Source organism: Mus caroli, unplaced genomic scaffold (genome assembly GCF_978045245.1).
Source record: "Mus caroli unplaced genomic scaffold, Mus_caroli_1 scaffold_16, whole genome shotgun sequence".
Taxonomy (NCBI): Eukaryota; Metazoa; Chordata; class Mammalia; order Rodentia; family Muridae; genus Mus; species Mus caroli.
In genome coordinates, this window is record NW_028227271.1 from 29,437,983 (window position 1) to 29,456,167 (window position 18,185).

General features: G+C 55.2%; 1 protein-coding gene across 3 annotated transcripts in view; it reads right to left on the reverse strand.

Annotated features, from left to right (window-relative positions):
• Window positions 1–18,185, reverse strand: part of Adgrb1 (adhesion G protein-coupled receptor B1) — a 72,374-nt gene that overhangs the window by 37,007 nt on the left and 17,182 nt on the right. For all 3 annotated transcript variants that reach the window (XM_085832029.1, XM_029470030.2, XM_085832031.1), the window contains exons 3-17: window positions 13,503–13,664; window positions 12,663–12,773; window positions 12,106–12,270; window positions 11,524–11,688; window positions 11,096–11,260; window positions 10,379–10,543; window positions 10,178–10,279; window positions 8,729–8,835; window positions 8,390–8,584; window positions 7,748–7,816; window positions 7,036–7,144; window positions 4,325–4,468; window positions 3,738–3,813; window positions 3,450–3,552; window positions 2,057–2,100 (exon numbers count right to left, since the gene is read on the reverse strand). In XM_085832029.1, the coding sequence (XP_085688155.1) occupies window positions 2,057–2,100; window positions 3,450–3,552; window positions 3,738–3,813; window positions 4,325–4,468; window positions 7,036–7,144; window positions 7,748–7,816; window positions 8,390–8,584; window positions 8,729–8,835; window positions 10,178–10,279; window positions 10,379–10,543; window positions 11,096–11,260; window positions 11,524–11,688; window positions 12,106–12,270; window positions 12,663–12,773; window positions 13,503–13,664 (1,882 nt within the window). The remainder of the gene's footprint in view (window positions 1–2,056; window positions 2,101–3,449; window positions 3,553–3,737; window positions 3,814–4,324; window positions 4,469–7,035; window positions 7,145–7,747; window positions 7,817–8,389; window positions 8,585–8,728; window positions 8,836–10,177; window positions 10,280–10,378; window positions 10,544–11,095; window positions 11,261–11,523; window positions 11,689–12,105; window positions 12,271–12,662; window positions 12,774–13,502; window positions 13,665–18,185) is intronic.

Below are 18,185 nucleotides of genomic sequence, written 5' to 3' on the forward strand. Positions count from 1 at the left end.
TTCCTTGGCCCCCTGGCCTATTCTCAGCCAAGCACAGGCAAGTACAGGCCACACTGGTGGAAGTGGGCCACTGCTCTGACCCATCTAGGCCAATAGGAAAACACTCACACTCACAAGTCATTGTAAAAGTAATGGCCACACGCTATGGACCTAAGAGCCACTCAGCCTAGAGTAGAAGGATGGCTATGACTTGAAGAAGTTACAAAAGCCAGACTGTCCACCATCGAGTCCTCCTGCAGCCTCAGCTCAAGCATTCTAGATGCCTGCTCTGAGAAGCCCCCTCAATCACCACTGGGCTTCCGGCTGGTTGTAGCCTCTGGAGTCCTTATAATCTGTAAATGGGGGTGGAGGAGTGATGCCAGGATGGGCTTGTGTCTCTGCCCAGATGCAAGTCACTCAACTGAATAGGTAACACTCTCCTGGGGCCTGACCTTCCGTGGTCCAGTTCTCTAGGGCTGAGACAGAACTGGAAGGCTGAGGTCACTGCCAACAGCTGTAAAAACAGGGCAGGCAGAGGCCACACTAACTTAAAACCTCTGAGAGCTCACTAGGGTCCTTTAGCTGTCCTGATCCCACCCAATGTCAGGCAGCTGCCAGCTCCAAGGACAGGAGATGTCCGATGGGCTATAGCCTGGTGAGGGACAGTGTCCTTGACTTGTCTGGGACCTCAGAAACATTGATGGGCTCACCCCACCAGGAGGCTGGTCTTTACATTACTAGGAAGAGGGAGGGGTCTGCAAGGTGCCAGGATGGACTAAGAGGGTGAGCAGGTTAGTCGCTCTTCAGACACACCCACCACATAGAGCTTGCCAGAACCTTGTGTAGAAATCAGCCTATCCCACAACATACACACACACAGAGGCCATTATGCCCCTGCTCAAAAACTTGCCATACAAGCTGCTGTCCTGACCTCCTGTTGGTGTAGGACAGGACTTGAAACTCATTTGGACCAACTCTTCTACTGTGCACTGTCCCTCTTCCCTGGGACACAAAAAATAATAATTGGGACCTCAGGACTATCATCAGTGGTCACAGTCACCACACAATAGCTAACTGTTAGCCACCGGCACCCCTCTATCCTGCCTCCTGCTCATGCTTCCTCAGCCTCCCTAAGCCCCCCACCCCTGCCCCACCCCACCAAGCCTTCCTGCTGATGCTGCAGTTGCACCTCTCTCGGAACCTTCTTCATCTCCCATGCCAGTCACTTGGGAGACCTTCCCAGATGCCTAGGACACACCCATAATTGGGCAACCCACAGTACTTAGGCTTAAGTACTTAGGCTTGCTGCACATACTACCAGCACCTGGGACCACTTGAGTTCCCATACCACCCACCCAGGGGAAGGGGACAAGGTCTCTGTTCCTTACTTCCAACGAGATCATCCTAAATACATGCCGAAGCCAAAGGGCACACACAGCCCCACCTCCAGACCTTCCCCAAGCCTTCAACCCAAGCAAGTTCCTGGCTTCCATCATCACTATTCCAGCCTGCCACATACTTTCTTCTTCAAGAGGTCCCTCCATACATCCCTTTCATTTCACCGGGGCCTCTTATTCCAGCCCGGAGGCCCCACTCATTGACAGAGTGCCCTGGAGCAGGCTGGTGGCCACTCTGTCTTTGAAAAGGCCTGAACACAGGGCCCAGGTCATATGCTGCTAGGGATACCTGGAGCCCTTCCCTCCCCTGATTGGCTGGAGTCGCGGAGTCCTCAAACCCTGAAGCTGTCTTAGTCCACACAACTACACTCCTGATTCTTAGTGCTTGATACCTGCACCCAACCCAACACCAGGGCAGAATAGCCTGAATGCCCGACCTCAGCACCTAGCTAGGACACATCTCTCCAGCCCTCCTCTCCAAGCCATGGACTTTCCTAGGAGAATAAGGAGGGCAAGCCAGTTGGTTCTGAAGCCAGACCTGGGCAGGCAGAAAGGGAGGACCATGTAGATGTACCAGAGGCCAGAGAATGATGGTAAACCTGCCCTTCACTACCCAAGCATGCCACAAGCTCTTCCCACCATCCTAGGGCCCCAGGGCTATGAAGCCCAAAAGAACTTACCCATCTGTCTCATCCCACAGGATACAGGTCTGGTTGGTAGTGCCCTAAGAGATAAGGAAGGGAGATCAGGGCCACTGCCACATTTAGGCCCAAACTGGGTCACTGAATCCACTCATGGGGGCCCTACACATGCTATTGGTGCCATTCCTCAAAAGATTGCATTGTGTAGGGGGGGAAACCCCTAAGTTCAGAGCAGAGAGGAGTGGGTTTAAGTCAGTTAGGCCTGGCTTGACTCACTCTGTCTCTGTCTCAATCTCTGTCTCTCTGTCTCTGTCTCTCTCTGTATCTCTGTCTCTGTCTCTCTCTCTCTCCAGTGCCCAACACAAGGCTTTAGTTCCTGTCTAGACCCCATATGGTGAAGTGGTGGATGTGTCTAAAGGAGTTGGGAAGGAGGGGAAGCGGCCCTGTCGCTGTCCTTGGTCCTGGAAGCAGGACCTGAAGAGCATTGCAGGGCCCCATCCCTGTGAGAGCTACTTGGCTCAGCCCTGGAGAAAAGGGAGCCACCACAGTGGGGTCGGTCTATGCTCACAGTAGCTATAGGCCTTGAAGACTCACGAAAATCACTTGTTCCTGTTTGATAAAGGAAGGGAGCCAAGGTGCAGAGAAGGTAAACAACTCCCCCAAGGTCACAAAGGAACAAAGGACAGGTTTGAGTTCTTCCTGAGACTTCCCCCACCCTGGGCCTGAGGGCTAGGTCCTGGCACTGCCATATCATGGCTGAGTAATGCAGTTGCCTTACCCCCTTGGGGTTCTTACTCAACCCAACCGGAAGCAGAGACAGTGGGACGCAGGAGCTTCAGCTCAAGTCTTTGAAAAGTCGTACAAGAGGACTGACAGCCACTAAGGCCTCCTCATGCCCATCAAGGTATCCCTGGAGCTGGGGACCTGCCAGGGTCACACAGCAGTAGTGGCCTGGCATCCGCTCTTGGCACTGTCATCCAAGAGGCCCTGTATGATGGAGCCTGCTGGTCAGTCCTGACTCTGGCAGAAGGTGGCTCTCACATGTTCCCAGCAACTTGGGCAGGGAAGGGAACAACTCCTAGGGTTTTGGAGACCTAGTTTGGGGTAGATAACCTGTCACACAGCTCCCAGGATCTTGGGTCATGGGCACAAGAAATAGTAAGCAGATTCCCCCTGGGGATCAGAGTCTAGAGTGGAGGCATAGAGCACAGGATCGGGGTTAGGGGGCAGGTCGGAAATGGGGTAACGTTCAGCATCCACATCAACCTGCTACGTTGCCCTGGGTGCTTGAAGACTGTTTTCCTCTCTTGGGATTCAGGAGAGAACCACTTTGCTTGTGACCCCCAAAAGCTACTGCCTGAGAGGAGTGTACGGGGATGCACTCAGAACTGATGAAGGTGCCCAGGTACCCACACACGTGGGCAGCACTCACGTTGTACATGTGGGCAAACTCGATCTCCAAGGGTGTGAGCAGCGATCGAGGCGGGGGCTTCACAGTCACGGAGATGACCTTAGAGTTGAGGACAGTTGTGTTCCTGGGGGACATCAAAGCAGCAAAGGATGTCAGAGGTATGGGGTGGCACTGAGCCAGCCTTGTAGTCCAGCCCCAGTTTCAGGAAGTGCTTTGCACACCGCGCCCCCCATACCACCATGCCCAGCCTATCAATCTCTTACTGGTCACCTGTAGGAGCTCAGGCTATCCCCTTTCCAAGTCACCCACCTCTGCAGGGCCAGGAAGCTGCCCAAGTTTCGGTAGAGCACAGTCCCAACCACGAACACAGATGAATCATCAGCTTCTGGAAGGGAGCACACGTTACCCCAACCCTGCTAATGCGCACTACCCGGCGGCACCTTGCCCCAGTGGCCTCCACTGTCTCATCTATACGGTCATGTCCAAGGTCCTGACAAGAGAAGGCATGTCCCACCACAGATGCAGTGGTGCAGCTGGAATCTGGGGCAACAACCTGGACTTATATGGGGGGAAGGAACTAGCTCATCTCCTCAAGTGACCTCACAAGAGATATGGGCAGGCAGGCTACATTTCTCCCCCTGGGAAGCTGCGTCCTTGTTGCTGAGTGATCCATCCAACCCCTTGCACTCTGCTTAGCCTTCTGGTTTACTATGTTCTCCCATGGAGGGAAAGGGAGAGCTTCTAGCAAGGAGACGGCCTCGGGAATAATAAGGAGTACCTGGGATACTCCCTGTCACTGGAGACAATGGAACCCTACAAGAAAGTATCCCGGGTTGATAAGTCTCAGGTCCTAGGACCCTGGTTCTTTGCCAGCCCATTCCATTCCCAAGCCTCACCTGCTAGCCCTGTGGAAAACACACTCTTGGACACGGTGACCCTGTCCTCTGGCACCTTGGCCCAGTCTCCTGTGGCACGCCAGCCCTTCATAGGAAAGCTGATGTCGGTGGCCCCACTAGCCGGAAGCTTGTGGATGCTGAGCACTGAGGTGGGATAGGGGCGACACAAATGGAGCATCACCTACCTGGAGTGGCAGCTGAGACCAAGGCAATAGGCTTTGGTGCAAGATGGTGGCATGAGTTTCCCGAGGCTGAGGGTGGGCAGGGCCCACATGGCCAGGTGTCTGTCAGTCATGAGCTCGAATCCTGTAGACCCTAACTCCCAGGCTCTGCAGTCCCCCACTCCCATATGAGCAAAATCCCCAGAGTCTAAAGAGGGACTGTAGGAGAGAGTAGGCCAGAATTCCTACAGGAAGTCTTATCCTGAGGATTCAGATCCGACCAGGTCCTGTCTGGTCTGGTGAGTACTGAGACTCAAGCTCAGTCACTAGGGTCAGGTAACTTCTGTGAGCACAGAAAGATCCACAGGCGCTAAGCACCCATCTTGCTTCCCACTATCCCTCCAACTCACTGGGGTCATGGGTCAACTCTGAGCCCCATTCTCCAGCCTCCTCTCCCTCTATCAAGAAAGGTGGGGGTCAGGGGAGTGTGTGTGAGGTGACTGAGGTGACTGAGCTTCAGGTATTGGGTCTCTCTGTGTGGGTGAGAGAGGGACAGCAGGGGTGAAGGGGAATTTAGAGTCGTCAGGTCGGGTGTTACTCTCCTGCAGTCTAACCTGAGAAGCCTCTGCCAGGGGAACTCGTCCTTGGAGCCCTCCCAGTTCACACAAGACCAGGCTCCAACCTAGCACCGACCTCAGCAGGACGGTCCCTTCTCTACCCCAGATGACACCTTAGATCTCTCTGCTTGCCACCCTGTCTTCACTGGTCCAGTGATTGAAGGTCAAGGAGGACAGGGCTGGGAGACAGAGGGAGGGCCCTTGTAAGAGAGGTGGCTTTCCCAGCTCCCCTCCATGCTCTGTCACCCACCCCCAGCGAACACTCTACCCTTTAACCACTGCCACAGCCTGGGGTTATGTGTAAAGTTATGGAAGAGCAGTAACTGCTGAGCTCTGGGCCACACTCCCAGGCACACTCCTTGTCCTTTCTACCTTTGCTCTGTGCCACCTACTCTGCGTGGCCAGGCTCAGCAGCCTCCCCACCTGGCCCTGTCCTCCTGGGACTCTGAGGCCTTGGGAGCCCGAGGATTCTCCCATAGTGTTCTATAAGGCATCTGCTTTACCAGAGGCCATGGGCACTGGCAAACCTTCCTGTGAATGCCAGCGCTGAGCTGGTCCCTGGTGCTGAGAACCTCCCAGGAAAATGAGCATACAACCTCATTTGGCACTTGCTCTGAGCCTGTGTGCAGGGCCATTACATATGCTGAGGACGTGTGGACAGCAGACCCCTCTGGGTGTGGACATGGAGTGGAGGCATGGCTTGTCAGTGGTGACAACAAAGTGGGTGTGATGTTCCCATACAGAGTAGCCAGGAAGCCCCCTGCAGAGTCAACTCTACATAAACCCCCGGGGGACAGGAAAAAGAGGGGCATGTCCCAGGGAGAGGGGAGAAAAGGGAAGAAAGATGCTAGAAGTGGCAGAGAGCAGTGGGGTGAGATCAGACTGTGGCAGTGACCCCCAGAAAGATGGCCCTGTTGGGTGGAAGGTAGGGGGACACAGAGGCAGAAGCACACGGCTCCTTGATTCTGAGGGGGAGCAGAATCAGGGACTCAAGCCTGGGATTTTAGGGACATGCCTGCGATGGCATGTCAGGGCTTCTCTGGACCTGGGATGGCAGGCTCAGATGGACACTGGGGGCTTTGGCCCAATTGGCTTTCAGGCCTTGAAAGGATGAGGTCAGGGGCATATAGCTTGGAAAGTCATGACACTAAAGGCCCATGGAGCCTGGAGTCTTGGCTGGAGGGTCAGGTAGGCAAGAGGCCTATTGTGGAAAAGGGACACAGTTGGCCTGCAGTGCAAAGGGCCAGTCTGACCTGGTGGAGGAAAAGGTGAGAAGGAGGGCAGAGACAGGTATCTGTCTGGGCTGGAGTGGGGTCCAAGGCCAGAAAACATCAGTCTCATGCTGTAAGAGTTGGGGGCAGAGTCAGTGCTCTTGTGAATGAGCTGGAGATAGCCAGTGGAAGAGTAAAGCCAACTGCTGAAGGAGACACAGCCTGGGGGGTGGGGGGCTGGAGTCCCATCCTTAGGGGGATGCAGAGGTGGAGCCTAGATCAGGAAACATCTCAAGCACTAATATATATTTGTGAGGACAGCTACCAGCTACCCTCAGATCCACTGCCCAGTCTACATCTCCACTCATGATACAGGAAGGAGGAAACAGCAAGCCAGCAAACCTGCCCCACTGCACCTAGGCTTTGTAGAGCTGGAGGGCAGAAAAACAGCAGAGGTGGCTCTGGGGTGACAGGAGGAAGGAAACTTCAACCCCATGGGTGACTGGATCCCTGAATGTGTCCCTGGCATGAGATCTCCAGGTCCCTGCCTGAGTCTGAGGTTCCAAAAGGCTCCTGATATCACCCCTCTAAACTCGACCTAAGCCCCAGGCTACTATGCGGCTGTAGAAGAGTGTGGTGATTTCCTATCTTATAGATGAGAGGGAAAAAATAAGGCAGAGACTCTACCAAGAGTCACAGGACTGGGTCATGGAGGGACTTACCCAGATTGTCTGTCACCTGGTAGGCATCCCTCAAATCCTTCATGCGGAAGCCGATGACATCCACAAAGTCCTCCACCAGCCGAAAGAGCTCCTTGGCATTGGGGCCCATCTGAGATGGAGAGAGGCAGGGAAGCCCAAGCCGGGGAAGATGCTGTGCCGCCCTTCTTCCTTCTCCCCTCCTCTGCTACCTCCTTTTCTGGGCCCCGTGGGTCATTCCCTCGCATAGCAGGGTAGCAGGCTCCTAGCTTCTAAGTGTCCACTTGCATTTTATGGACAAGATCAGAGAAGCTGCTGAGCACACCACAGGGGATCCTAATCGGGAGCAAGGGAAAGTGTTCCAAATACTCCCAGTGAGGGTTCCTGCCCTGGGGTTTGTATGAAAGCAGGTTTGTGGTCAGCTGGAATACAAAGAGCAGATGGGGAAGACTCACCATCACCCCACCCAACCCGGGACACACCCAGTGATCTTAACACAGTTCCAGTTCTTCTCATTTACCCCCAGGGAAAAGCCACTGTACCTTTTCAGGGGTAGAGAAACAAGACCCGCAAGGTTAAGGGGCATTTTTCAAGGTCATGCAGCCAACAGGAAACAGGGTTGAGAAGACCCAGCAAGGCCCCACCATGGCTGGCCTGGGGTGTAGAGGGCCTAGAGCTGCCTGCTCCTATCCTGATCCTGTGGCTAGCACTGAGGGCGCCAGACCTCCACACATACCAGCTGTGCCTCCTCCCACTTGTCCCGGTTCTCTTCTGCCAGCAGGTTGCTGATGATCTGGACAAAGTTCTGGAATTAGAACCAGAGAAATGGAACAAGATATCAGTGCATGAGGAAGATCACAGTTGAGCCCATGGCTAGGCTAAAGGCTCAGTTTATACTAGGACCACGGCTCAACCAATGACCAAGATCAGGACTCAGTTAGTGACCAGGATTAGAGCACAGAGTGTAGACAGAAACAGATCAAAGCTCAGTATGCGATTAGAGTGAGCGTGTATATATGACCAAGGCCAGGGCTCAGTGTGTGAGCAGATTCCAGCATGATTGATTTAATCTACGGCCAGTATGACATGGGTCAAGGGGTGACCTTTGTCCAAGGACAGGACACAGACTTTCATTAAGGTCAGAGTTTGTGACCAGAATCAGGACTCAGTACATGACCTGGAACAGAAACCATCCTATGACCAGGCCGGGATCCAGTGTGTGACCATGTTTAAGGCTCATTATTATGGTGTGTGGTCACCGCCCAGTCCACACTCAACATTGGGGACTTAATCTCTGGCTGAGGTCTAGGTTGCTTCCTTTGACAGTTCCCCAAGTGGCCCCTGCTGGAGCTGTCCCTTCCCCCGCACCCCGAGCCACCTGCACATCCCCTGGAGTGGGGCTGTAGTAAGCCCTGCGGAAGATCTCTGTCATGTTCCTCAGGACATCAATGGTGGAGAGCAGGTCGCCGCTGTAGCTGGTGCCATCCTGTGAGATCTCCAGCAGTGTCTGGATGACCTCTGAGACCCCCTCCCCTGGCAGCCCCCGCTGAGCCTTTGCCAGGTGCTCTCGGGTCTGGGGAAGTAGAAAAGAGCTTCATGCTGTCACAGCCAGGTCAGGGCCAGGGACCTCCAATGCATGGAGGTTCCTACAGCCCCCAATCCAAAGCGTGTCCAAAGAGTGGGGATGGTTTCCTGGAGCCCCTGGGGTCAACCTCACCATCATCTGGATGTTCCGGTAGTCAATGGAGACACAGCGGATGTAGGTGGGCGGCTCCCAGAAGGCGATGCCCTCCTCGTCCAGCTCACAGCGGCGCAGGATGAGGCCTGGAGAAACCTCCTTTCCTCACATGACTGCTCACCAAGAAGCTCTGGGGATCCTACCCACAACCCTCAGGCAGAAGTGCTCTGTTTGGGACCCCAGGGACCTAGAAACAGGCCATGCTGACTTTGTTCCTGTGTGCCACAAACTTCAGCCCTACTCCAGATCCTGGGGGGCCTAACAAGTACCTTATCTTCAGGAACCTTGCTGTGTGAGGGTGGGATCCTCAGCCAACCAGGGGCTTCTAGGGTCAGCCAGAGCCACTCTTGGAGTCCCTTACAGTCTAGAGACCTAGGGACAGCTGTCCTCTAGACCCTGGCCATATCCTGGCACATTCACAGAACTTCAGGTGGCTTCCTGGCCCCTGGACACAGCCTTTAGGGGCCACTTGGTACCAAAAACTCAACACCCCAAAACACAAAGATCCACTCTTGGAGAAAAGAACCCCCAGAAGACTTCTGAGCAGAAGAGTAAATAAATACACGAAGACAACCACACGGGGTGTTTCAAGCCCTGTTACCAGACAGGAACCATAGGGTGGCCTGATGCAGAAGTGAGGAGAATATGGTGTAACTGTGAATGTAGAAAGAGGCCAGGGAAGAGCGCTGTGAGGGATGGGTGTTGCCTTTCTTCTGTTTCTATATGCCAGCAAGAAGGTGTAGCCAAGGATGGGGGCAGCAAGCATGGTTCTCAATACTCAGCACCCACCACCTCCCCTGCCCCTCTGGGCCGATTTACCCACTGCCCACAGCAGCCCAATGCAAAGGTTCACCCCCAAGTCCTCATGTTATAGAAGAGAAAACTGAAGCTCAGAGAAACCAAGTCACTTCCCCAAAGTAATATAGTGAAAGATAGCAGAGTCGGGGTTTGACCTGGACTCCCAACCTCCCTCCCAGAGGCCTCCCAGGTACAGAAACTACCCACATTCTATCAAAGTGACATTCAAGACCAGTGCATGAGGCTGGGCAGGCTCCTTTCCTATGGCATCCATTCTGTTTTTCTTATTCTCTGAAAGTACTGTCAGCCCCAGGGCTTACATAGGATTATAACTACTGGTGTTCAAAGGCAACGTCTCTCCTGCTGACTGCAAACCCAGGGTATGTTGATTGCTCTCTGCCTGCTTCCCCGTTATACAGGGGCAATGGTAGAAGGATCATAGAGCTGTCTATACTCAAAGAGACCTCTTGAGCAGAAGGCTTGGTATGTACCCTGCTATGCATGAACTCAGGACACAATGGTTGGCATGATGTCCTGGATGCTAGGAGCAACACGAGCTTTGGGTCTCAGACAAGGCCTATGGGGACAGCTATCCAAAGATGAAAGGAACTCTCAGACCACTACTCTTACCTGTGGCGTTGCGGGGACATCGGACTGCAGCCACCTCTCCAGCTGGGGTCTCCTTCCAGACCACGGCCCCAAAGTTGTCCTCGTCACAAATCTCATGGGGCTCTGCAAGGGGCCAGACAGTGAGGTGGACAGGGGTAAGGGGCTGTGATACTCAGTTCTTCCTGATCCTTCTGTGCCAGAATGCAGTGGGAAAGGTCTCACCAGGACATCGTTGAGCTCCACACTGTCGGTACTCGTCCTGGGGCCCCTGGCAGGCTGCTCCCCCAAAGAAAGGCCCAGAGCAGACACGCTCCCGTCGCTGGCTTCCACCTCCACACGTGACGCTGCAGCTGCCCCATGAGGCCCAGGCCTGCCATTTGCCATCCACTGCAAGGGTGGCCAAACACAGGGAACAGATGGCAGGAAGGGGAGGTAGGGCCCAGGATCAGTAGGGAAGTGGGGTCAGGGAGACATGGAGAAACAGAGACATAGGGATGGGACAGAGACAAAAGGCACAGGAGTGTTGGGCAAAGAGCCATGAGGAGACAGAGAATTGAGATCAGCGGGGGAGAGGTCTGAAATCAGCTTGACTCTGAAAAGAAGCCGGATCTCATGTACAGCTGAACCCTGTGACCTTTACTCCATGACTCCATCCTGAACCTGCTTAACACTTCACCCCACCCCACCACTCTAAACTGCAACCCTGTTGCAACCCTGCATTTTCATCCTGTATTTCGACCCCCAAACCCTACCCTGCACCCCGACCTGTCCACGCTACCCTTAACCCCACCCAACTCTACCTTTACCGCCCTGTACTTTCATCCTGACACCGTCACCTGAACTCCAACTCCATTTCCATCCTACACCAACCCCCAACGGCTACACCTCCCCAGTGGGCCCCACCCTTTGTCCCCCAGAGCCCTGAGAGGGCATCCTGACCTGGGCATTGCTGCAGGAAGCAGTCTCGAGTCTCCACCCAGTGGCCCTGGCACTCAGCGCCTCCATAGGAAGGACCATTGCACTCTCGGGTCCGCTGCTGGCGGCCTTGGGAGCAACTGGCAGAGCAGGTGCTCCAGCTGGACCATTCGTTCCAGTTTCCATCCACTGCCCGGCCCGGGGGAGGAAGGAAACACGAAACTGGTGTGAATACCCAGAACCCCAAAGCCTGGCCTGGGACACATAAGAACACCCCAGGGGCACCATGCAACAACCCACCTGGGACTACTCAGACTAGTGTGGTCTGAGGTTAACCTCTGAGCACCCTGAGATGAACCTGAGGTGGATCAAGCTGGGTCCCGCAAGCGGCAAGTGGCCTGCTGGGTCCATCTCCCACCCCACCCCCCTGCCACTCCCTCCCTCTCACCTACCAGGGCACAGAGCAATGTTGCAGAACTTGGTTTGCTTCTCAGGACCCTCACAGGGGTTGCCTCCAAACTGAGGGGGCCTGCAGGTGCGAGTGCGGTCACGGAAGCCACGGCCACAGGTGCTGGAGCAGAGGCTCCAGGGTGACCACTCATCCCAGGCTCCATGCACTATGGAGAGACAGGAAGCCACAATTGGTCCCCTTGCCCAGAAGCCCCACCCCACCACCCTTAGCCCCACCCTGGGTTCTGCCCCACCCACCTGGGCTCTGCCACACCCACGCTGGGCTCTGCCACACCCACCTGGGCTCTGCCCCATCCATCTGGAGCTCTGCCCCACCTACCTGGGCTCTACCCCACCCTCTGAGCTCTGATCCACCCATCCCGGGCTCTGGCCCACCCACCTTAGCTCTGCCACACCCACCCTGGGCTCTGCCACACCCACCTGGACTCTGCCACACCCACCTGGAGCTCTGCCACACCCACCCTGAGCTCTGCCCCACCCACCTGGAGCTCTGCCCCACCCACCTGGAGCTCTGTCCCACCCACCCTGACCTACCCATCCCAGGCTCTGTCTGCCCCACCCACCTGGACACACGGCTGAGTTGTTGCAGAGCCGCTGCTCCCTCAGAGGTCCACTGCACTGAGTACTGTACGAGGATGACACGCAGAAGCGGGTGCGGGTCTGCCATCCCTCACCGCAGGTGCTGGAGCATACGCTCCAGGGGGACCACTCCTCAGCTGCTGGGTCACCTGTGGGTCCAGTCCTGCAGCATCATGGACCTGCCGTTCCCCTTCCCGTAGGGCAGTGCCAGGTTTGGAGAACCATTGGGGAGGCAGGACCTTGTTTGGGGGCACTGGCTGGGGTTCTGTAGGTCTCAAAATGACCTACTTTCCCACTAGCTGGGCTCCACAAGGTCTGGGTTTGGCTGGGACAGGGTTCTAACTTTCCTATCAGCTCCCCTAAGCCAGTCTGCCTGGAGCAGGAGTCTGGCACAAACTAGATGAGATGCATTGTAGCCGTAAGTTACTAGAATTACTACTGGCAACTGGCGGCCATTACTGACCTGGTCCCGGAAGCCAACACTCTCCCCTCCCTGCCTTGGGGTGTGTGTAGGCCAGTCCTACCCACCCTGCCAGCTCACCAGTCTGGGGAGATGGGAACCCAAACTGCTGCAGCTCATCCCCAAACTCCTCACGTCGCCGGGCATCCGTGGACCTCAGGGACTGGCTCCGAGAGCTGCTGCGCCCAGTGGCTGTGGGATGGGCTCAGGTCAGCATCCCAGGGGGATTCCCTCTGTCCTTGGCCACAGCTGGCCACCTACTGTCACCAGAGCAGTTTAACCCCAAGGGACAGCCCCATGCAGAGCACGTTCCCTGGCACCAGCTCTCTTCTGGCCACTATGGGCCCACTCTCTAAGGCTTCTGCCTCTTCTCCTTTCAGCCTCCCGGGGTTATAGGACAACTCCACAGAGTGTCTGCTGCCTCCTCCTACCCAATATCCCATGCTTCCCTCCCTGTGAGATACACAGGGTCCTCCCCAGCCTCCTGAGAAGAGTTGTCTCCTCAGGAAAGAGCATCCAAAAAAGCAAAACAAAACCAGAAGAATGACAGTCTCATTAGAACTTGATTTAACTTTATGGAAGCAGCTAAAAAATGCATGAGGTCATTAGAAAGCCTTATTAGAGAAATACATCCCGGAGGCCTCTCCTGTTGGAGCTCACTGGCTTGACTGCAGCTTGCTTGTGCCCACTGCTTGAAGAATCGGAACCCACATCAAGCTCCTAGATCCTACCTAGTCTGGGTTAGGCAGGGCCTTCAAGGCTCCGCCTTTAAGGCACCCCTGTCCCCAACCAAGTTTTTCTCATCAAAATCCCTCCTACTTTCTTCCCCTTGACGTCCTACCCTGCCCCTTTCTGTCCCTGACTCCTCCCCGACTTGGCCCCACCCACCACTTCAGCCCCACCCTTGCCTTGCCCACTTACGACCGCAGGCCTTGCGATTGCACAGGCGACCTTCTTCCAGAACGCCCTCGCAGCCTCCGCCCTCCACACCAAGGGTGGGCAAGCAAGTGCGGGTTCGAGTTTGCAGGCCTCCCCCGCAGTCCCGCGTACATTCGCCCCACAAGGACCACAGTTTCCAGCCACCTGGGGGAACAAGAGAAGCTCAGGGCTCTGCTGTCTTTGGGGTAGGCAGAGGCCCGAATGGGTAGCTACGGGTTTTGAAAGGGTAAGGAGAAACGAGGTCTGGTAGGGGTAGACGGCAAGGTAGGGCAAGGTCATGGGAAACTTTGCCCCCAGGTCCCGACTCCCTTTAGAGAGTTGCTGTCTGCCCTGAGCCAGGAGGTCCTAGGTAGGTCTGGGATAAGTATCCACCGTGGTCCCAGGCTGACTTTTTGAGTAAATAGTCACTTCGTGCTCACCCTATGCTGCCTCTTAGTGTGAGGACTGGTGACCGATGTGTGCCACCATTCAGAAACACCTGGATCCAGCCTTTCTTTCCATGGGCGGTCAAAACCCTGAGATTGTTGCCTTCAAACCCCTGAGATTGTTTCTTGGCATTCCTATTCAGTTGAGGTCACTGCCAAGGTCTCCACATCTTCACTCCAGAGCCAGGGTAGGGAACAGCCACTCCCATTACTGGTAGCCTGAAACCTCCCTTAGACTACAGATCTGCCCACCTACTGGGCAAAGCAGGTCTAGGCCACTCTGAGCTACCAACCTGGCTGGCACGATGGTAGAAAGAGGCCCTGTCTGAGCTGAGAACTTAGAGATGGTGGGTTCCAGAATGTGCGTGGACCTGCCTGATGGCCCCATGGATCATGGACATCTCCCCGGGCCTTATCATCTGCCCAAAGAGAGCCCAAAAGAGAGGGTTTGGAAAAGACCACAGCTAGAGCTGGCCCAGCGTCCCTTGCTTGTGCTCAGATGGACCAGCAGGGGGCGCTGGGATTCCAGTGAGTGACTGGCCCTCTAGTGAGGAGCGCTCATTCTTCTGAGGTGGGTAAGACTCGGAGGGCCACCTTCCAGGTTCCTATGCCTCTTGCAGAGCCCCCAAACCTCCAACTCTGCCAAGGTGCCAAGCTAGGGAGTCAGGGTTGCAAGATCTGAGTAGTAGCTACATCATCAACACCATCTTCACCTTCACCAGAAGGTCCCACGGGTGGGGTCAAGGGCACAACTAGGGTACAAGAAAAGATACACCATGATACCCCCACCAAGACAAAGTTGAGAGCAGCAGGCAGAAAGTCTCCAGCACAGCCTCACATGCATAATAGGAAAGACAGGACAGCAGCTGTTCACAGGACAGGCCCAGGTGGCCGCTATGAGGCCGCTGGTCACATGCTTTAGTTCAGGACAAGCAGGAACAGCTCAACCAGGTCAGACTCTGGGTCTTGAACCAAATCTGATTCCTGATCTCAGCCCCACCCGCCAGCCCCAGGAAGGCCACCTGCCAGGACCAGCCATGGTTCAGCATTCTGGCCTCAGGAGTCTCACCTGCCGCAGCCATATTCCCACTGCGTGCTTCCAGACAAAGGAGCCAGGAGTCTCTGAGGCAGGCCCCAGGTGGGGTTAGGGTTCTGTATCCTGCGTGTGCCCCCTCACTGCTCCAGCCCAGCCCCCACAAGGAAGCCTGAGTGATGTGAAAACTGGCAGTGGGTGGGAGAGAGGGTGTCCAAGCTGGGCTAATCGGAGGATGCCACTCAGTTCCCATGGCAACTACTGCAGCACACAGCCTTTCAGGATAGACCCAGGTTAGGCCTCAGCTGCCAAAACACCCACTATTTCGGGGCTGGTTACCTTGGTGACCCAGGTGGTGAGGATGTGGGAGGGGGAGGGGAGAGAAGAGGTGGGGCATATCAGAAGCTGGGGGAGAGGGGACCCTGTGACTGAGGATAGATGCCCTCCTCTGGCCCAGCCCTGACTCTGGTCTCACTGAACCCTGATCCAGGTCATACACTGAGTCCTGGCTGTGGTTGTATACTACACCCTGATCCTAGACATTTACTGATTCTTCACCCTGGTCACAGACCAGCATCTGGCCCTGTACACTTGTCCCTGATCCTTGGATGCTAGGCAGAGGATCCTGGATCCTCCATTACATACTGGGCCCTGATCTCAGCCACAGACTGATTCCCCAACGTGGCCCACACTCCTTCCACTAATGAATGTTCAGAAAATGGTAACTGCTGTTTTTATTATCATTTTCATTTTTAATGTGTGTCCTCACACACAGCTGACATGATAAATGTTGGCCCAGACTGAAAGCATCCATGCCAGAGGGAGCTTTAGGAAGGAAGAAACCCGGGGCCAAAGTGAAGGGCACAAGGGGACACAGAGGTGCGTCTGGGCTGGGTGGGCACAAGGGGGCAGTGAAGGAGCAGGCAGGGCTCAGGGGTGGGCTGCCCCTCCAGGCCCGGAAAGAAGCTGTCATTCTTCCTAGCTCAATGCTTCCTCTGTCTGGCGGCCTCATTTCCATCTCATTACAGGCATGAATAGAGCCAATTATCGGCCAGGCAGGCCGGCCACCCAAGAGGGAGGGTGTGTACTGAAGAGGCTCTGGTACTCTTCCCACCCTAATGCCCTGGCTTGAGGGTGGTGGGTTCCCCTGATCCTGCACCCCAAGTGGGCTGAAATGGGGAGAAGAAAGGAGATCCCTCCTCCCCCAGCCAGTCTCTCCCCAGTTCCCGGGATACCCTTTGGAGGAGGGGAATCATGCACTTCCAACTTCGTCCAGCAGAGGGATCCCTACTCCAGCAGGTCGAACAGCAGAGCTTTCCTGCACATTGCCACTTGGCTCACCAGACACTCATGGCAGATCCAGGGACAGTCCTGGCCCAGAGGGCTAGCAAGACCCCTGCCCCCACCCCTACCCGCCCCCCCAGGACCCAGCTGGAGCAGGACTGTCACAAAGTACTTAGACACTGGTCCCAACAGCTGAGTCTGGAGCTCCTGGACCAGGAACAAGGGAGACACTACGGGTACAAGCAAAGGCTGCGGAGGAACCTGTCCCTGCAGCCCTTCACTGGGCAGATCTTGATTCAGCCAGCTGCAAGCTGCCAGCAACTGTCAGGGTTGGCAGGGAACAGCACTCAGATCCCAGGGTAGATTGAGAGAGCAGTTACCAAGTCTACTGTCGACTGTGCAGCCCTGGCCTCCCTGATCCCCCATAGCCACACAGCCCCCTTAGGCAGACTCTACAAACAAGTACTGTCCCAACCCCAATTCTCAGGGGTGGGAAACAAGGCACTAAGACGAGCAAGCAAGCCACATCTGTAGGAAATTGCTGTGGCTGGGTGTTCCCTGTCCTGAGATGGGGCCTATTTAAAGGCTCAAAACATTTAGTCTATGCTGGGGACCTTAGACAAGTGGCCTCTGTCCTCAGTTAGCAGAGTGGGTGGCAGAGGCTGCTGACCTTCCTCCCATCATCGTGGGAGGCATGACCCGAGTTCAGGTCACAAGGACTTCTTGCCCCTGTCCAAGCAGGTGCAGTTCTGGCACAGAGCTGAGGCGGGTGACACAGTCTGAGCTAAGGCACATGGGGATTTCCCTGTGGGTGATGGCACTCACCACACCCAGCATTTCCACAGGATCCTGTCCTGTCCTCTCCTTCTGGGAGAGTTGTCTATGATGTGCACTTAAGCCTGCTTTCTATATTTTTCTAAAATGTGTGTGTGCATGTGCACATGAACACACATACAGCCAAGATGGCAACAGAATCTTCATAGTGGACCTTCGTACCTCTCTATTACCCTTGTCACCCCTACAAACTCCAATGAAGCCCAAACCACGCCTAGAGGCTCTCCCTAGGCCCAGCCTCTACTTCTACACACTGCCTCACCTCCTCTTGGGTATATTGAGGGACTGAGATGCACAGAGTTTGGGGGAATCCCTGGCCAAGGAGGACCAGGGCTGCAGGCACAGTCTAGTCTTTAGGAAGTCATGAGCCCCTGGGCATTCCAGGGCCCCTAGGCTGGTATAGCATATGCACACACCCTGTCTCAACCAGGAGACTCAACCCAGCCTTCCACCTCAGGCAAGTGCACATGGACACATTTAGCAATGCATACACACTAGGGCTCAAATATATGCTGGAATGCACACCCACAGCAACACTCACAGGAATACACTCACACGAACATATACATCCAAGGATACTCACAGGGAAACACAGGTACACAGTCATGGGAACAAATGGGAAGCACAGGACACACTCACAGGGACAAACTCAGAGAGATACACAAGGGCTCATGGGCCACACTCACAGCAGCACACGATGACACACAGAGACACGCAAGAACACACAGAGACACACTCACAGACTCCCAGGAACTCCCAGGCCCCACCCCCCAGAATCCTGCTTTTTCATTATCTTACATGTCATTTCTGCAATAATATTCTTTAATTAAAACATGAATATTTAAAGCAGCCCTTGAGAAAAAATGATTCATCTCACCAGCGGCAGAGACATGAGAGAGATGGAGGAGGAAACAGAGAGACAGGGAGTTGGGGCAGTGCATGACAAGGGTTGGTGCCAGGGCCTGGCAGCCTTAGAAGACTAGGCAGCAGGGACAGTTGCCCTAGCCTAGAATCCAACGTGTGACACAGCCATGTGGCACTTGGACAGGCCTTGTGTGGAGGGCAGGGCTGAAATCGGGCCACACACTC